Below are 17,617 nucleotides of genomic sequence, written 5' to 3' on the forward strand. Positions count from 1 at the left end.
TTTCTGACTTGGTGCATTGCAAGTTGCATCTTTCATTGAAGGCCATCCCCTATCCTCTTGTTCTGGTACAAAAACAAAAATGGACAGCAGAATCAGGCACCCCCAAAACAACCTTACTTCCTCTTGATTATCCAACCCACACATCAGCTCTGTTGGGTTATGGCAGCAAACACTTTAAACTGATCCCAATTCCAACATACTTTAGTATAAGACAGGGGGAAAAAAAAATCTAGCAATTGGGGTGATCAAATAGGGAATGTCAGATGTTGCTTCTGTGCCTGCCAAGTTTGCTGCTCTGATTTGTAAAGGGGGTCATCAATACTGGTGGAGCTGTGTCAGTGTTTTAATCACATTAAAAGCATCTTACTAAATGAAATACTAACAAACTATTCCTCACGTGATATTACCCAGCCATCACCAGGTTCAACACATCTCCTGCAGGGCTTTCCCTCTAACTCTCAGCTATTGTCTTGATAGTTGGTGCTAATTTCTACAGCCGAATCTACTTCTTGGAAAGTTTAGCCTCCAGTTGTTTAAAAACAAAAAAAAGACAGTAATTGGATTGAGATAAACTTTTATTGGAGTTTAAAATGCAAATAAAGCATAAACACACAAATCAAGTTTCAGGCAGAACAGTATAAAAAGATTAACTGTAATGCTTACACAGCATTTACTTTACAACAGCATGGTTTTAAGCAGAGAAAATGGATCTACCATAAATCTACTTTAAAAGGTCAGGGAGGATCAGACAGCAGAACAGGAGAAAAATGAAAAATAGACCTTTGATAAAAACACATTACTTCCAAATCAAGTTTAGAGAAGAGTATGGTGACTGGAAGCTAGAGGTAGTATACTGTACATCAAGTGGCTAAATTCCACATACTTCACACAATAGAACACCCATAACAGAAAAAAGGGATTTTTCTTACAGTTACCAGTGCTACTGCTGCAAATACTAGATCTAATTATTCAGATTCTTTATGGTTTCGATCCTTCCATAAAAGTGAAAGCAGAAATTTAGTTTGTATTACATTGTAACTAAATAAATTGTTCACAAGCTTAGATCATAGTGTACTTTAAAGTATTGAAATAGTTTGATTACACATTCAATAGTTAAGTCAGTCATAACTTTCTTTTACTATGAGAGAGAAAATTGTTGTGTATTTAGCCATCTGGCAGCTGTATTTATACTACTGGTACTGCATCTTTGGAAAAGTTCCTGAATAAATCCTCACCTTGTTACACAAAGTTTTATTAAAAAAAAGTCACCTGGAAGCTCAATAGAACTATTTAATCTGAACCTAGATGCTAGTTAAGATAGATAAACAGTTTGCTCAGACAGGTGTGAATGGCTCTCCACAAGCATGAGATTTTGTTAATGCATTGTAGGGGGTCATCTTATGCACACTGATAAGATTGTTTGGTTGGGATAAAGTATATAAAAAAAAGCTACAAGCTCCGTAATCTCCGAAGTTAATGTGCAGACTATTTAAAGTAATCCAGTTACTCCTAGAACATTAGTCACGTTGCATAGTGACTTACTCAACTGCAGAGATCTAATATTAGAGTTTAGACATAAATACTGTTAATATACATATCAGTGTAATGCTTTAAATAATGGTGATTGGAGAGTTGAAGTTGCTTTCCTTAAACTGAAATTTGAAAAAAATTAAAATACCTGCTTAACATACAAGTGTTACAGGATTGTAGATCACTGGATTAGTACTCAAACTCAGTTCTTAAATTCACAAAAATAAGTTACAGGTGTAGAAATTCAGTCTTGGATCACTTATCTTAAATTGTAAAACTGCTAGTTAGTGGGAAGACATTGCATCACTTCTAAACAGAATTGGACTGCCACTAAATTAGCTTTAAAAACACAAAACCAAAGGGAGGAGACCATCTAAATCAGAGAGGAACCTCAATGTTCTAAAAGAACAAAGCAAAAACTAAATACATGGCTACATTTGTCAAGGCAAGATTTAAGAAATTCAAAACTTCGCACTTCCAAAAAACCAGACTATGAATAGGTCTCACATTTACATATTCCTGGGATATAGTGAGAGAAGTTGAAAGATTTACAGTTAGTTAACATTTTTAATCTTGTTTGCAGAAGCTTGAAAATCCACAGCTGAACCTCATGCACAGTGAAATGACAAGGTTTCAAAACCACTCAGGCAAGTAGCTGCAAGTTATTAAAATATGATCACAAAATTAAATCAAAAAGAGGAATAAGTAGAAGTTTCAATTTATCATCCTGTACAAAAACGCTAGGCATGCAACTTGCTGCATTCAAGCAAAGTACTACATTTTAAACAGTAGATAGAATAGACTGGCTTAGCAATTCTAAGCTCATCTAGCTCATCATATCCAACTAAAAATATTTTAAAGTAGGTATTTGTTTGAGAGCAGAGATTTTTTTAGAATATCTGGGAAAAGAGCTTCTGAAGTTTACACTTTATTCAAGCAGTCTACCTTCTCCACAGGAGTGAGGCATCCAAATCTTTTCTTCCATTTCTTTTCGTGATTGAAATTACTTTACTTAAAAGCCAGTGGCTATAAGAAGCTTCAGCTGAGGCAATTGGAGATGAGTATAATGGAAGGAGGTAAAAACCAAGAGGCCAAGTACCTTTCTGTATGAGGTTTTAGATTATGATCTGAATGATCAACCCACAGATACTTTGATATTAAGCATTCAAAATTAGTTATTTTGTAGAATCACCATTAACGAAAGTGCATTAAAATGTTGGTTTAGTCATCCAATATTTAATCAGATACCAGAACTGAAGCATTTTCAGGATTTAGAAAGCATTCAAATTCTTTTAACAAACAGGAATGTAGTACTTCAAGCAAACATGTTTAAAAAGTGAATATACAATATGAACTTCTAGCTTGTAAACTGAACAGGATATAAATGAATTAAACAGTTTTGAAAATACTGATTTTACCAAAAAAAAAGGGAAATTGAAGTTCATAAAAAGCCACTCAAAAAAATTGTACAAGACAGCAGCAGTTCTATGTAGTGAGAAAAGTAGCAACTTAATCTACCCAAAATGGCTTGTCAGTAAGAGACATCAGAACATAAATGGTTAACACCTTTTATCTGACATTACACAATCAAAATTAAACTACAAAATGAACAAGATTGTAGCACTTGCATTGGTTTTTACACCCATTTTCTTTAGGTTCATAGTATTACCTTCCACAAAGAGGGTTTCTGTTCAGTGGTTTACTGCATTTATAATTAGTGTTTTTTTAAAATTGAGCCAGTTCTTCACATTACCACCATGACCCAGATGCTGAACAATCAAGAAGCCAGTCTGATAAATACCTGGCAGCAAACATTATACAATACATCCAATATTCAAGAGTTCATTGTACAGCATTTACTGCCCCTATACTGGCCCCGACAAGAGAACATGGAAATGTCAGTTTCAACACATTGAGATCGTAACATTAATTCCCAAGTTTCCATTTTCTGCAAAAAGCTGTGCAATGCTAGTGTCAAATACCAGACAGTCACTGTTCATAATTGCTGTAGCAATTCCCTCGTGAATGGAGCGAGGAGTTGCTTCCCAAGTCAGGCGTCGTCTGTGGCCATTGAGTTCAAGTCTATAGGCAAAGTTTTCAGCTTGCTTGCGTGTTCCAATTAGTTGTACTATGGCAAAAAATTGTTGGTGGCCATCATACTTTTCCTGTTTTTCTAAGACCAACATGAAATGAAAGCCAAAACATGACTGCATCATAACCCAATCTACTGCACCTGGAAGGTTAATGTCTGTGGCCAGGAAAACTATGTCCTCACCCTGTAAGGTTGTAATGGACTTGTGTTGATGCATCAGATGTGGCATTACAGCATCCAGAGAACCCTGCCATTTACAAGAAGCACCAGGGCAAGGACATGAGTATGGCCTGAACTCACAGAGTTCCTCATGGTCTGCTTTCTCTGTATGTGGCAGTGTTATCTCACAACCTGAAGAGGCATATTTACAAGGAAACAGTACAGAGTTGGCCACTTTTTCCATCGCCAAATTGCGAATGGAACCCAATGGGCCCCGGCAAGTGGGACAACATGTAAGCTTAGGACGGCAGTTACTGCAGACAAGATGGCCACTCTGGCACTGAAGAATTGGTGGCAGTACATAGTCAAAGCAGACTGGACACTCAAAAAGACTTGCTAAGTCACTATTGGAGGCTGTAGTTCCTGCCAATGCTGGGACTCTTTGGGCAGGAGTGCATTTTGATGTACCAGTAGGGAGTGTTGTGGCAGTCTGACGACTCATTTCTGAAAATAAAAAGGAAAATTTAGAATGGCAGTCTTTATTTCATCCTCAAAAGCACAAGTCAATTCAAGTCTCCATTTCTAAAGTAAAATCTCAATATTATCTTGGTCAACAGATTCTACATGGCACAGTGGTTAGCACTGCTACCTCTCAGTGCCTGAGACCCGGGTTCAATTCCTGCCTCAGGCGACTGACTGTGTGGAGTTTGCACGTTCTCTCAGTGTCTGCGTGGGTTTCCTCCAGGTGCTCCGGTTTCCTCCCACAGTCCAAAGATGGGCAGGTCAGGTGAATTGGCCATGCTAAATTGCCCATAGTGTTAGGCAAGGGGTAAATGTAGGGGTATGAGTGGGTTGCGCTTCGGTGGGTCGGTGTGGACTTGTTGGGCCAAAGGGCCTGTTTCCACGCTGTATTGTAATCTAATCTAAATCCTAGCAGAGATATCTTTTGCTATATTAACTTCCCACTAAAGATACATCCATTTTTTTTTTCTACAAGAGAATGCTCTGAAACAGTTCTCATTCATTGCTATGTCTAAAATCCAAAAATGTGCAGGTTAGGTGAATTGCCCATGCTAAATTGCCTATAGTGTTAGGTGAAGGGGTAAATGTAGGGGAATGGGTCTGGGTGGGTTGTGCTTCAGCGGGTTGGTGCAGACTTGTTGGGCCGAAGGGCCAGTTTCCACACTAAGTGATTTAATCTAAAATGTTTTTAAAAAATCATTTTGTCCTTAATTTAATTGTATCTACATATAGGGGCATGAGAAGCAGCAATGCCAATTACACATTCATACATTTGTACTGAAAAGCAAAATTACACTGAAGATGCAAAAATAAAGATAAAATGCTCAGGTCAGAGTCGGAGAGAAATTGACAAGTCACTGATTTGAAACTGCCTCTATTGGAAGGTTGCTTTTGCAACAGAATCTAGTTGGAAATTAACGCAGGTAAAAGATGCAATGCAAGTAATAGCTTTAAAAGCATCCATCTGAAAATGCACTGCAATTTAGCTTTCTAGCCTATAGCGCCTTAGGAAAGGTTTAGAGGGATGTGGCCCAAATGCTAGCAAATGGAACGGTTATTTAGATCTGGTCAGCATTGACGAGTTGTACCAAAAAGGGTCTGCTTCTGTGCGGTGTACCTCGATTTTATAATATTAGAGTGATCAGTCTAAAATAGTTGGCCTCTCAGCAAATGCTGCCAATTGTATTTGTCAGCAGAGCATACCTCTGACATTTTTTTTTGTTTAAAAACAAACTTTTCATAAAATGGCTTAGTCAGTATTTCAGACCCATCCCAACTGCATTGCTTCCTGAGCTGCAAGGTGCATGGATCAGAAAGTTCCACAGAACCTTTGACCTAGCAAGAAATATAAGAACAGTGATTCAGTTCCAAGATCAGAGTGGAAAGTGGTCTGGAGTGGAACTTGGAGGTGCCAATGCTCCCATGCATCAGTTGCCTTGCCCTTTATGATGGATGCTGACACAGGGCTGGAACCTTAAGTTATTGCAGGAATGTAACTTGAAAGTAGTTCTGGGATTTATATATTAATGAATCAAAAGTTGCAACCTATTCTAAAAGGCAACTTCTCAGCAATCTAGGTTTGTTCAATATATCACATCAGTTGTATGACACTATGATCTTTTGCTATAAATTCTGCGTCCTGTGATCCTGCTTCACCAGCTACCCAGGAAGCAGTGCTCCAAAAGCTTATACTTCCAAATAAACATGTTGGACTATAACCTGGTGTTGGTGATTTTTAGACAGGGTTAGAAGGCATTGTTGTAGACATCTATTAGTTACTAGAGTGCATATTGTACGAGGCCATGTATCCATTGCAGTGTTCACTCTTTGAAAAGAGTTAGAAACCAGGATAAGTTCCTCAATTTCAATATTTCCCCGAACAAAGGGATTGGACAGAGCATAGAGATCATGCTGTGGCTGTACATCGGTTAGCCCACTTGTGTGCAATTCTGGTATGCCTCCTTTCAGAAGGAAGGATGTTTCGAAACTTGAAAAGGTTCAGAAAAGATTTACAGAAATGTTGCCAGGGTTGGTGAATTTGAGCTATAGTGAGTGTAGGTTGGGGCTGTTTTCTCTGGGGTGTCAGAGGCTGAGGGGTGACCTTATAGAGGTTTATAAAAATCAGGGGCATAGATGGGGTAAATAGATAAGGTGGAGAAAGTGAGGTCTGCAGATGCTGGAGATCAGAGCTGGAAATGTGTTGCTGGAAAAGCGCAGCAGGTCAGGCAGCATCTAGGGAACAGGAGAATCGACGTTTCGGGCATAAGCACGAAGAAGGGCTTATGCCCGAAACGTCGATTCTCCTGTTCCCTGGATGCTGCCTGACCTGCTGCGCTTTTCCAGCAACACATTTCCAGCTCTAAATAGATAAGGTCTATTACCTAGAGTGGGAGAGTCCAGAACTATAGGGCATAGGTTTAGAGTGAGTGAAAAAAAACTTAAGGGACTTCAGGGGCATTTCCACCCCCCTAGGGAGGGTATGTATGGAATGAGCTACCAGAGGAAGTAGTGGAGGGTGGCACAATAACATTTAAAAGGCACTAGACAGGTATAGGTTTAGAAAGGGTTGAAGAGGGATATGGACCGATGATTAGCTTAGGATATCTGGTCAACGTGGACAAATTGGACTAAAGGGTCTGTTTCCATGCTGTACATCTATGACTATGACCAGTCAATCTTTTTTGCATACAATAACCTTCGAGTACCTGCCATCTAAATTTTAAATTTACCCATCCTACTTGTAGTTTCCATCATTGCTTATTGACAGTGGCAGCATCCAGAATGGAAGAATTCATTTAATGCTTAGGAAAGAATGTTCTCTACCTCAAGACCTCGGGTCCTTACATTAGGGAATATGGAACTTTAAAAGTCCTTCATTATAAAGAATGCATAATGGAAACTGCCCCCTATCAATACTAAAATTTTATTCAAATCTGTTCGCATGACAACTTGGATCAACCTCAAAATACATGAATAAAAAAAGGTTATTATTTGAAAAGGGTAATACAGCAGTCTACTGAAGTCTGGTTTGATGACTTTAAAACAGTTGTACTCTAATCTGTAGTCTTAACAGCTCGGTCAAAACAACTTTTATAAAATGCTCAGAGCTCATTTGAAGTGACAATTGCAGAACTGATATACATTGCAAAGTATTGTCTGTGAATCGGTCAATGAGCTTTTTAAAGTGTACAATTCACAAGCTCCTTATAAAGGAAGGAGCTAACTGGCAACATTCAGCAGTCAACATGCAATACAGAACCGAAAAGAAGAGGAAAAACATCATTGGAGACAACAGGTCTGGCAGCCTCTAAAGATAAAGCAGCATCAATATTTCAGGTCCAGTGACACTTCAGAATTACTGCACAAAAGCTTGGACTTGCTTTTTATACTATTAAATGCATCATAAGTATAGACTACCTAGCCCCTCAAACTGACCTTGCCATTCAGTAACATTCTTAAACCCACTTTCCTACCAACTTCCCCACCCCTCAAAACTGGTCTGTCAAATCAAACCTGTCTATTCTTTGATGACCCAGCCTACACATCTTGTAGGGAGAGAGAATTCCAATGCTAGCAACCTTCAGAAGACATCCTCTTCTACAAAAAAAAGAGTGTCCCATGGTTCTAGATTCTTGCCCCTCCCTCCCCAAGAGAGGAGAGACTCCCAGCATCAAACTGATCAGGCTCAGATAGTCTAGAGACTTAAAAGACAACCTCCCATTCTAAACTGTAAAGTCCAGCCTGTTGAGTCTGCAAAGACAATTCTTCACTCTCCATGCTCCTTCCAATATAAGATCGTCCCTCAATTACAAAAAAGCCAGAACTGTACATAAATATCTGGGTGCTGCAGCAATACATTTACACTCCAACTCCTCAGCAAACAAGGCTGACATTCCAATTGCTTTAATAACTTGTTGCAGCTGCTTTTACATTGACACCCATATCAGTCTACAATAAATCCTATTTAATTTGTATTTGCTTTCATGGTGGCAAATTCATGGGGCCTGGAATCTAGTTTAGATGTTTAAAATTAGTCTCTTTACAGTTTCATGCATGACTGAATTGGCACCATCGACATGCCTCCCTTGCTAACATTTAAATTCAGCCTCATTCTGTACCCAAAACCACCTCCTCAAAGCCAATTAATCATGACACTTAGTCCAGAGACCTCTGCTCAAATTTGACCATGGCAGATGGTGGAATGTGAATTCAATAAATAATATGGAAAGTCTAATGGTGACCACAAAACCATTGTTAATTATTGGGAAAATCCCATCTAGTTCACTAATGCTCTTTAGGGAAGGAAATGTCCATCTTTACCTGGTAAGGCATAGATGTGACTCCAGATGTACAGCAATATGGCTGGTGCAACTGCCCCTGGGCAAGTGGTGTTTTGGGGGCAGGGGGGAAATAAAAAAAGAGGGGGGCACACACATTGTTGACCTAGTTAGCAATACCCAATTCTTCTGAAGAAATTGTAAGGCAATGAAGTTCCTGAATCACCTGTTTTCTTAAAGCTTACAAGATTCAGATCAGATTACAAACACCCTGAATGGTGCTTCTACATTTTTGAACCTGCGCAAACAGTATCCGTTGTCTTTCATTTGCTTAACAAAAGTTGCTATCGGAACAGTTTATAAGAGGGATATGACAGCTCCAGCCCAATAGTTCTGCACTAGTGGACTGATGCTTTCATAACTTAGCACCAATTAAAATTGAGATCTGAACAGAAAGCTGGGTTCATGAGAAGAAAGCAGCAAGAACTGGGGAGGTTCAGCAAAATATTGTGCATTAGGTATGGAAGATGCTGCAAGTTAGAGGATCATGCACATCCGATTTTGGAAGCAGGACTGATGGTGAACAGGGAAGCAAAATATTTCTATTTGTAAATGAAATTTAAAATGTAGGAATTTAGAAATGAAATATTTCAACTGGAAAAGTAGTGTCTTAATGTCCTACAGAACCTAATCCCAACTAGGTTTCATACCCCAATAAAATCAATGTTTCACTTAAAATCAATTTCCAGGAAAGCAACTACAAGTGAGAACTTATTGTACAAGTCAAAATCATATTATGCTATTTTATCAAAGTGGCATTTTAGGAAATATATGCTATTCCCAAAATTAGTATGCCTTTTTCACTGGCAGAAATATATATGAAGAAAAAGTAGTTTTGAATAAATCTCCTTCATCTATTTTAATAGAGGGGAAGAAAATAAGTATGCAGCCCATGATTATCACCGGTTTTGCATGTGCATTTACCTCCTGATTTGTTCCTTAACCTCCTTCTAATGATAGTGGACATCAAGAACATTAAAAGCATTGAGGTTCAATTCTAACCAAAGTTAGTCTTTGAATCCCAGCCTACATTATCACAATAACTGACCAGCAGTGCCAGCTCAACTCTGAATATTCCTGTTCTAAACATGCAGAGGTTTGGTCTTTATTGCCACACTGCAAGCTCCACAAGGTTATCTCCACCAGAACTTCAACATTTACCACACTCTCCTCCAGGGGAAAGTAAGGACTGCAGATGCTGGAGATCAGAGCTGAAAATGGTGTTGCTGGAAAGGCGCAGCAGGTCAGGCAGCATCAACATTTCAGGCATGAGCCCTTCTTCAGGAATGAAGAAAGTGTGTCCAGCAGGCTAAGATGAAAGGTAGGGAGGAGGGACTTGGGGGAAGGAGGTCAAGGAGGTGGAAGGAGGTCAAGGGGAGGGTGATAGGCCGGAGTGGGGAGTGGGGGTGGAAAGGTCAGGAAGAAGATCGCAGGTTAGGAAGTCAGTGCTGAGTTCCAGGGATTTGACTGAGACGGGGGGGGGGGGGGAAATGAGGAAACTGGATAAATCAGAGTTCATCCCTTGTGGTTGGAGGGTTCCTAGGCGGAAGATGAGGCGTTCTTCCTCCAACCGTCGTGTTGCTATGGTCTGGCGATGGAGGAGTCCAAGGACCTGCATGTCCTTGGTGGTGTGGGAGGGGGAGTTGAAGTGTTGAACCACGGTTGGGCTGGTTGGTCCGGGGTTGCAGGGGAAGGTGCCGGGAGTGAAGGCTGGGTTGGTGGGGGGTGTGGACCTGACGAGGGAGTCACGGAGGGAGTGGTCTTTTCGGAACGTTGATAGGGGAGGGGAGGGAAATATATCCCTGGTGGTGGGGTCCGTTTGGAGGTGGCGGAAATGACGACGGATGATACGATGTATATGGAGGTTGGTGGGGTGGTAGGTGAGGACCAGTAGGGTTCTGTCCTGGTGGCGATTGGAGGGGCGGGGCTCAAGGGCGGAGGAGCGGGAAGTGGAGGGCATCGACGATCACATCTGGGGGTAAATTGCAATCTTTGAAGAAGGAGGCCATCTGGGTGGTACAGTATTGGAAATGTCCTCCTGGAAGCAGCTGTGGCAGAGATGAAGGAATTGGGAATATGGGATGGCGTTTTTACAGGGGGCAGGGTGGGAGGAGATGTAGTCTAGGTAGCTGTGGGAGTCGGTTGGTTTATAGTAAATGTCCATGTTGAATCGGTCGCCAGAGATAGAAATGGAAAGGTCTAGGAAGGGGAGGGAGGAGTCTGAGACGGTCCAGGTAAATTTGAGGTCAGGGTGGAAGGTGTTGGTAAAGTGGATGAACTGTTCAACCTCCTCGTGGGAGCACTCTCCTCCAGCATTAGCTTGCCTTGTGAAGGCATTGGTTCTCGGTGGTTAAGTTCTCGCGAAGTGGGAAATGTGAAAGATGAAAACATTTTGTTCTTTTACCAATTTTTAAGTCACAGGTCAGCCCATCGGATCTCAATAGGGCCTATAAGAGCACCTTCTTTCAAGTCAACATCTCTGGATCAAGGCACTAAAATCACAAACCACCCACCACCCAAATGGAATTCCATTTGTGCATCTGGAACCTGGTGTCAAGCAATCACTGTATTCAAACTGAGTGTATTTTCATTGGTGTGAGCCCAATTCAAATGGGGCCAAAATATTAATTTCAAACTGGTGGGCAGAACTTTTTAAAATGTATTAAAGTACTTCACATATTCCAAAGGCATTCCAAAGTACTTTAGTTACAAGGTAGTGCCATTGTCAGTTACTAGATTTTGACATTGTTAAAACATTACAGAGGAACATGAAATTGTCATGTCCTGACCAAAGTGCTTTGGGATTTTCATCTCAAAAATGGAGGAACTTCAATTTAAAGTGTTGCATTTTAATATATTTTGCACTTTCAATTGTCAACTTGGAATTGGTGTTCAGTCCTTAGCAAACAACTGGCAGAGATTAAAAAGATTTAAAAACTACTTTTAATAGCATTTTCAGCTTAGAATTTAGGTTGCAAGTAGTTGATCAAAACAACAGTCAGAACTCTTCTGGAGTAACTAGGATGGTACAAGAGATTAAAAATTAAACTAAAAACTTCAAGAAACATGGTCGTAGTTCCAGTTTTGCAGCAGTGATATGTGAAGGTGCTCAACAGATCCCTTTCTTGATAGGTCATTTATGCAAAGATATGGAAGCAGGGCTAATACATATTTAAAATTAGATTAACTGTCAATTTCAGTGACTATTAGGGGATGAACGTGAGTGCTAAGCAACAACCATCCCCAAAGATAAAAAACCCCAGATGTAAATCAATACACAAAAAAAAGAGGAAGCAGCTCAAGATGATAGGAGGGGCAAATAGGGTGGTTTACATTAAATGAACTTCTCTAGGAAGATGCAGGCATAGTTAGCTAAGTGTCTTTTAAACATTGTTAAGCATATGAATTTGAACATTTGGAGGGATATGGGCCAGGAGCAACCAAGTAGGATTAGTTGAATCGAAGGATCTGCTTCCACGTTGTACGATTCCATGAATCGGCCACATAAATAGCTTCCTTATATGCAGGGCAAGTTAAGTATTAGGAATTAAATGGGTCAATGCCCACAGACTGGAATTTTGGGGTTCTTGTACATACTTAATATACCCCGAATCCTCAGATTGAAATTTGAGGGCCAAGAAGTTTGACAGCACTTTTCTCCATTTTCACTTGGAGTGAAGGATGCTATTCTTCGCATTCTCTCCAAAGTGTGATAAATCTTGGAGATAAGTGATATTGAACTCACTATAAAAGTTAGAGAAAGAGCACCACAGTCAGGGCTGATATCTACTAATACTAGCCAACCCCCAAGTCTAAAGCAACTACAGTTGACACCAGCCAAAACGGTTACAGATATTCATAAACCTGTTCAGATATGTCTAACACCTGCGGAAGAGTCTTGAATCTCAGCCTCTGGCCCAGAGACAGGAGGAACACTACCACTGCACACAAGAGCACCTCATGTAGAGAGCGGAGTCTAGGTTGAGATCCTGATAGTGTCAGGCATAACACCCCTAGCTTGCAGCAGTCTTAGCAATTACATCTAGAAAGTCAACATAACATGTAACATTGTTAGCATGCAATAAGCTATATCTATTAAGGCAAGTGCATGATAACACTGTGGTGGTTTATCACCTGGTCACTTGTCAAATCAAATAAGCCCTCCGACCTACTTTAGACTGGAATTTTAGGGTTCTTGTTGCATAGTGGTTGCATCTCCATCTGAGACGAGACATCCAGATTCCAGTCTCACCTGCTGTAGATGTCATAACATATCTGTACATTTGCCATATTCTCTCTAACAAGTGGGTCACTCTGATGAAGGGCTTATGCCCTAAACAGATTCTCCTGCGCCTCCAATGCTGCTTAACCTGCTGCATTTTTCCAGCGTCATACTTTTCAACATTTACTATCCTCAACTTCCAAGACTGTTCCAGAATCTGAAGTATCTAGGAAAATGGCATCCAACATATTCACTATTTCCGTAACCTCAAATTTGTAAACATGGATGTAGATCAGGCCCTTAGGATTGATTAATCAGTTTTCAGTTCCATAAATTTCTCTAGCTTGTCTTCAATTCTTCCTTCTCAACAAACACTTGCTTCTTCAGTTTTAGAAGGTTACTCAAGTTCTCAGCAGTTTAATTCTATAATTTCCTTGTTCTCCATAGTCAATTCTCCTATTCCAGGAAAGTGACCAATATTTGTCTTCATTAACCCTTTTTACACAATAATACTCTTATGATCATCAAGTTACTCATAATTTTCCCTTAATCTACATTCCCTCAATTCTTCCTGCTGTTGTACAGTCCAAGATCAACACATAGCAGCAACTTCTGGAATCAGAAGTCAAAGCATCCACACGCTGATTGGGATGCACAAACCCTTCAAGGAACTGTGGAGATTGTAGGGAATATCGCTCAGATCTCTTGGCTCTCTTCTGCTGAATTTAACTACTGTCAATCCTCAGGTTTGCTACTGTTTCTAGCAACTTGAGATTTATTACTCCATTTGGACCAAATATCATCCTTAAAATTCTGTCAGCTATGGTTGGGGTACTTTTCTGTTTTTATTTCTCCACTTCCCCCAGTAAAGAACTGGGTGAACTGCTATAATGCATACATAATTACCCTGAATTAGGCATGACAGATAGGCAATGCCTTTCAATTAAGTTACCCAATATCTTCCTTATACATTTAAGATTAGTTGGGTCAAGCTCCTTCATAGCCAGAATTTCAGCCAAGTGTACTTTAATTTTAAAATTCATCTTTATTTCAAGAAGGAATTAACCCTCATCTTTTCCAGACATTTTGTTTTAAGTCACTACAGACTCAGTTTTGGTTAAATTACAGGAGCAGTACGCCTTGCTGCAATTGCTGGAGGTCTTGGCACAACCATACCCAGAGGATTTATGCAATTTTGACAGTCTATACGTCTAAACCAAAAGGCTCGGGCTCAAGCCCCTGTTCCAGGAGGTGAACAACAACATCTCGGAAAAGGTTGATAAAAAAATCCAAATGTTTGCCCCAGCTATGAGAATGCAAAGACTTACCAGACTGATTTGTAGGACAGCAGGATTGACGCAAGAAGAAAAAAAAAGTATCAGATGTTGTAACAAAAACTACAGTTATTACCTAATGCTATAAGGTGCCAAGATAGAAGATGAGGTACTATTCCTCCAGCTTGCATTCAGCCACACAGGAATACTCTGGTAGAAACAGTATGAAGTGGCAGACAATTGTTAACTTCCAAATCACTGTCTCAACCATAATCTTCAACCTCTATATAAATTAGATTTCTGTTTATCTCTACTTCAAGTATACTCAACCACTAACTGCCATTGCTATTTGGAGTACAGAACTCCAAACTCAAATCCTCACCTGCATTAAATGGAGATGCCTATTCTAAATCTGTAGCCCAGTTCCAGATTTGTCCCACCTCCCCCACCAGTAGAAAGTGATCCTTTTAGCATCTACCTTTTGATCCCCAAATGTTTCAGCAAGATCAGTTCATTCTTCTAAATCCTAATGAGTAGAGGCTCAACCTTTCCTTCATCCTTGAAATCAACCAAGTACATTTCTCCTTAAATAAGAGGCCAAAACCATACATTCAGGGGTGGTCCCACGAACATCATGTAGTTATAGAAAAAGACTGAAGTCTTGTTGCAGAGTCAAAGGTCAGAATGGGATACAAAATGAAAGTAGTAGCACCTAGTATCTTAAACATTTTTCAGGCAGTGATCAGCAAAGCTGTTATTAACTTGCTTTCAGTCTCCTTCCTCTAAAGTGAGCCACACTGAGCAGTCAATACAGTTGCAAGGTGCACAAGTAAATTACCATCTAACCAGTGAGTGGTTGGAATGTGGTAAGGAGAGAGAAAAAAAAAAAAATAGGTATTTCACTTGCATGACAAGGAAAAATAGTTAAGCATAAAGAACCCAAGGGTCACTGACTGGTCAACATTTATTGTCCATCCATAAGATGTCCTTGAGAAGATGGCAGTGGGGCACTTTAGGTAGACCCACAATGGAGGGAATTCTAAGAAGTTGACCCAGCATCACGTAAGGAACCACGATATGTTTCAAAGCCAGAATGTCAAGTGACTCGAGGGGAATTTGCAGGTGGTATCCCCACGTCCTTGCCCACATAGATGGAGGTGGCCATCGGTTTAAAAGGTGTGATCTAAGGATATGGCAAACTTCAGCAATGCATCTTGTAGACAGTACACATTGCATCTGCACATTGGTGGGGGAAGCGACTGGATGCAGTGGCAAATCAAGCCAGCTGCTTTGTACTGGATGATGTTAAGTTCCTTGAAATGTTGTTGGAGCCACACATGCAGGCAAGTAGGGAGTATTTCAACATACTAGTAAGTTATGCTAGATAGATAATGGATAGGTTTTGGAGTAAGGGAGCAAGTTCCTTGTTGCAGCATTCCTAGCCTCTGACCTCTTGTACTCTGTATTTATATGAAAAAAAAGTCCAGTTGGGGTTTTTGTCAACAGTAACATCCATCTTTCTCCAACTCCCCCACCCAAAACCCAAGACCATCATCCAAATCTTGTTGCATTTGAACACAGATTGCCTCAGTATCATTGTTATTATTAGGCCACAGGTTGCTCAGCAATGAGTTGATGGTTTAACCCAAGGGTCACCACACATCAGGAGAGGAGAGGTTGATAAGTAGCTTGCTGTATGGTAATCCCAGCCAATGGAGGAACTGAGCTCATGCTGGTGTCACTCTGATTTCAACCAGCCAACTGAGCTGACCAATTCCTGTGTTAAGTTGATAGAAATATGAGGCATTAGGTTGTCAAGTATAGAAGCTGTGAAGGAAGGAGAGGACAAGTCTAGTTTATTAAGCTTGAGGGTAATCCTCTGTTGGAGGGATAAGCGAAAAATCTATTAAGTAAACTAAGTGCATTCCTCCCAAAAGACCAACTTTTCACTTTTCCAAATGATAAGCCAACTTTGCACTTTCCTTCCTTCACATCTCTTCCCTCACCACCACTACCCCCCCCCCCCCACCCTAACACAATCTAAGCGTTTAAATGCTTTACCTGGTTACTATAGCTACTTCAATCCCAGCTGCAACTAAGCAACCAAATAGCATTTAAAAGCAGGGCAACGTGGGAAGAACAAAACTGTTGGTAAATCCCCTTACAGCAGGGCCAGTTTGCACTTGCTATATCTAAAGGCGTTAATATACTGTATACGTAACGTCGGGGCTGCCTGTATTACAGACTACAAATAGATTCCCACGAGTTAACAAGAGAAAATGCTTCAGAAAATACTGTGCCAGATTGAGACCTCGTGATCTTTGGCAAATTGTTAAATTATCAGCAAAGCCACTGTCAACATGGAACAAAGACGCAGTGCTTGGAGATTCCCCCCTTACAAACATTTCCATTGTATCAAACATACATAACAGGAGGCTAAACGCATTGGATCACAATCGAGAACCAACATTTTTTTTTGTTTATCTTTGTTGTTTTACCACAAACAGCAATTAAAAATTAAAAGAAAGCTGCAGAGAGAATAGGATGGAAGTAACCAGATTGGGAGCGGAAAGACTTGGCGATCGTTCAGGAAACTGCGTTAAAAGTCACGTTTGTCGGGGTCGCTCTAAACAATGCGAGGACGGAATGAGTAAATAATAAATTAGAGAGGCCGGGGAACGGCCCGGGGGCAGCCGTTTCTAACAATAGCGAGTGGGAGAGCGAGTAGAGGCCCGCGGCCTACTAAAGGCTCGCCATGCCGGCGGCCTCTCCCACACAAACACAACACAATCCGCTCATACTGCAGCTTCCGCCAAAGGCCAGGAGCCCCAAGGAAAACGCCTTCCGAATAAAACATGACAAAGCGGGAGAAGGGCGGAGAGACAAGCCTTAAGTTATGCTACATCGGGAGTTACCCCGACCCACAATGACCCTCCCCACCGAGCAGAGACCTTCCCCCTTCTCTTGTCCCAGCTCACAGTCCTTATGGTGATTTTGAGCATGTCCCGTTCCTAACTGTGCTTACCGGCGTTAAAATGCAAACTCGAGTCGCACCCAGATACGTTGTTATCGTGCGCGTCGCTCTCTTTCCTCCCCCCCCTCCTCACTCACTCTCTCTGGGCAGCTGGATCACACAGAGCCGCCGACTCCAGATGTGGGGTGGACCGGCGGCTCCTTTCCTTCGCCTCCCCCCGCGGTCAGTCTCGGCCACTCGCCTCCTGCTCCCGCGCGGCGGCGGCACCAAACGGCCGCGCTCGAGCTCACGACAACACGCTCACCTGCCCTTCGCAGCGCGCCTAATTATTCCAGCGGGCGGGCCAATCAGCAGCGCCAGCCAGAACCCGCCCTCGTGCTCGCTCCTTCCCGCGCGAGGCTGGTGCACCAATAGTGATGACGACCAAGATTGTCGAGGATTCTCGGTGAGGGAAGGACTTCAGCTTGGAGCAACCCTGGATTCACCGAGCTACACATCACTAGGTAT

At 41.2% G+C, this 17,617-nt stretch overlaps 1 protein-coding gene across 2 annotated transcripts; it reads right to left on the reverse strand.

Moving 5' to 3' along the window:
* Positions 1-557: 557 nt before the first annotated feature.
* On the reverse strand, positions 558-17,396 carry siah1 (siah E3 ubiquitin protein ligase 1). Of its 2 annotated transcripts, none has more exons than XM_043706926.2 (2): positions 17,248-17,396; positions 558-4,285 (listed from the first exon to the last, which is right to left on the reverse strand). In XM_043706926.2, exon 2 carries the CDS (start codon positions 4,281-4,283, stop codon positions 3,435-3,437), a length of 849 nt encoding a protein of 282 aa, XP_043562861.1. In that variant the 5' UTR covers positions 4,284-4,285; positions 17,248-17,396; the 3' UTR covers positions 558-3,434. The 2 variants fall into 2 exon arrangements, with proteins under 2 accessions (XP_043562861.1, XP_043562862.1); XM_043706927.2 differs by having other exon boundaries at positions 17,162-17,311.
* Between the last annotated feature and the right edge of the window lie 221 nt (positions 17,397-17,617).

Source organism: Chiloscyllium plagiosum, unplaced genomic scaffold (genome assembly GCF_037043375.1).
Source record: "Chiloscyllium plagiosum isolate Xiang-an unplaced genomic scaffold, Cpla_swu_hap1 HiC_scaffold_17, whole genome shotgun sequence".
NCBI lineage: Eukaryota > Metazoa > Chordata > Chondrichthyes > Orectolobiformes > Hemiscylliidae > Chiloscyllium > Chiloscyllium plagiosum.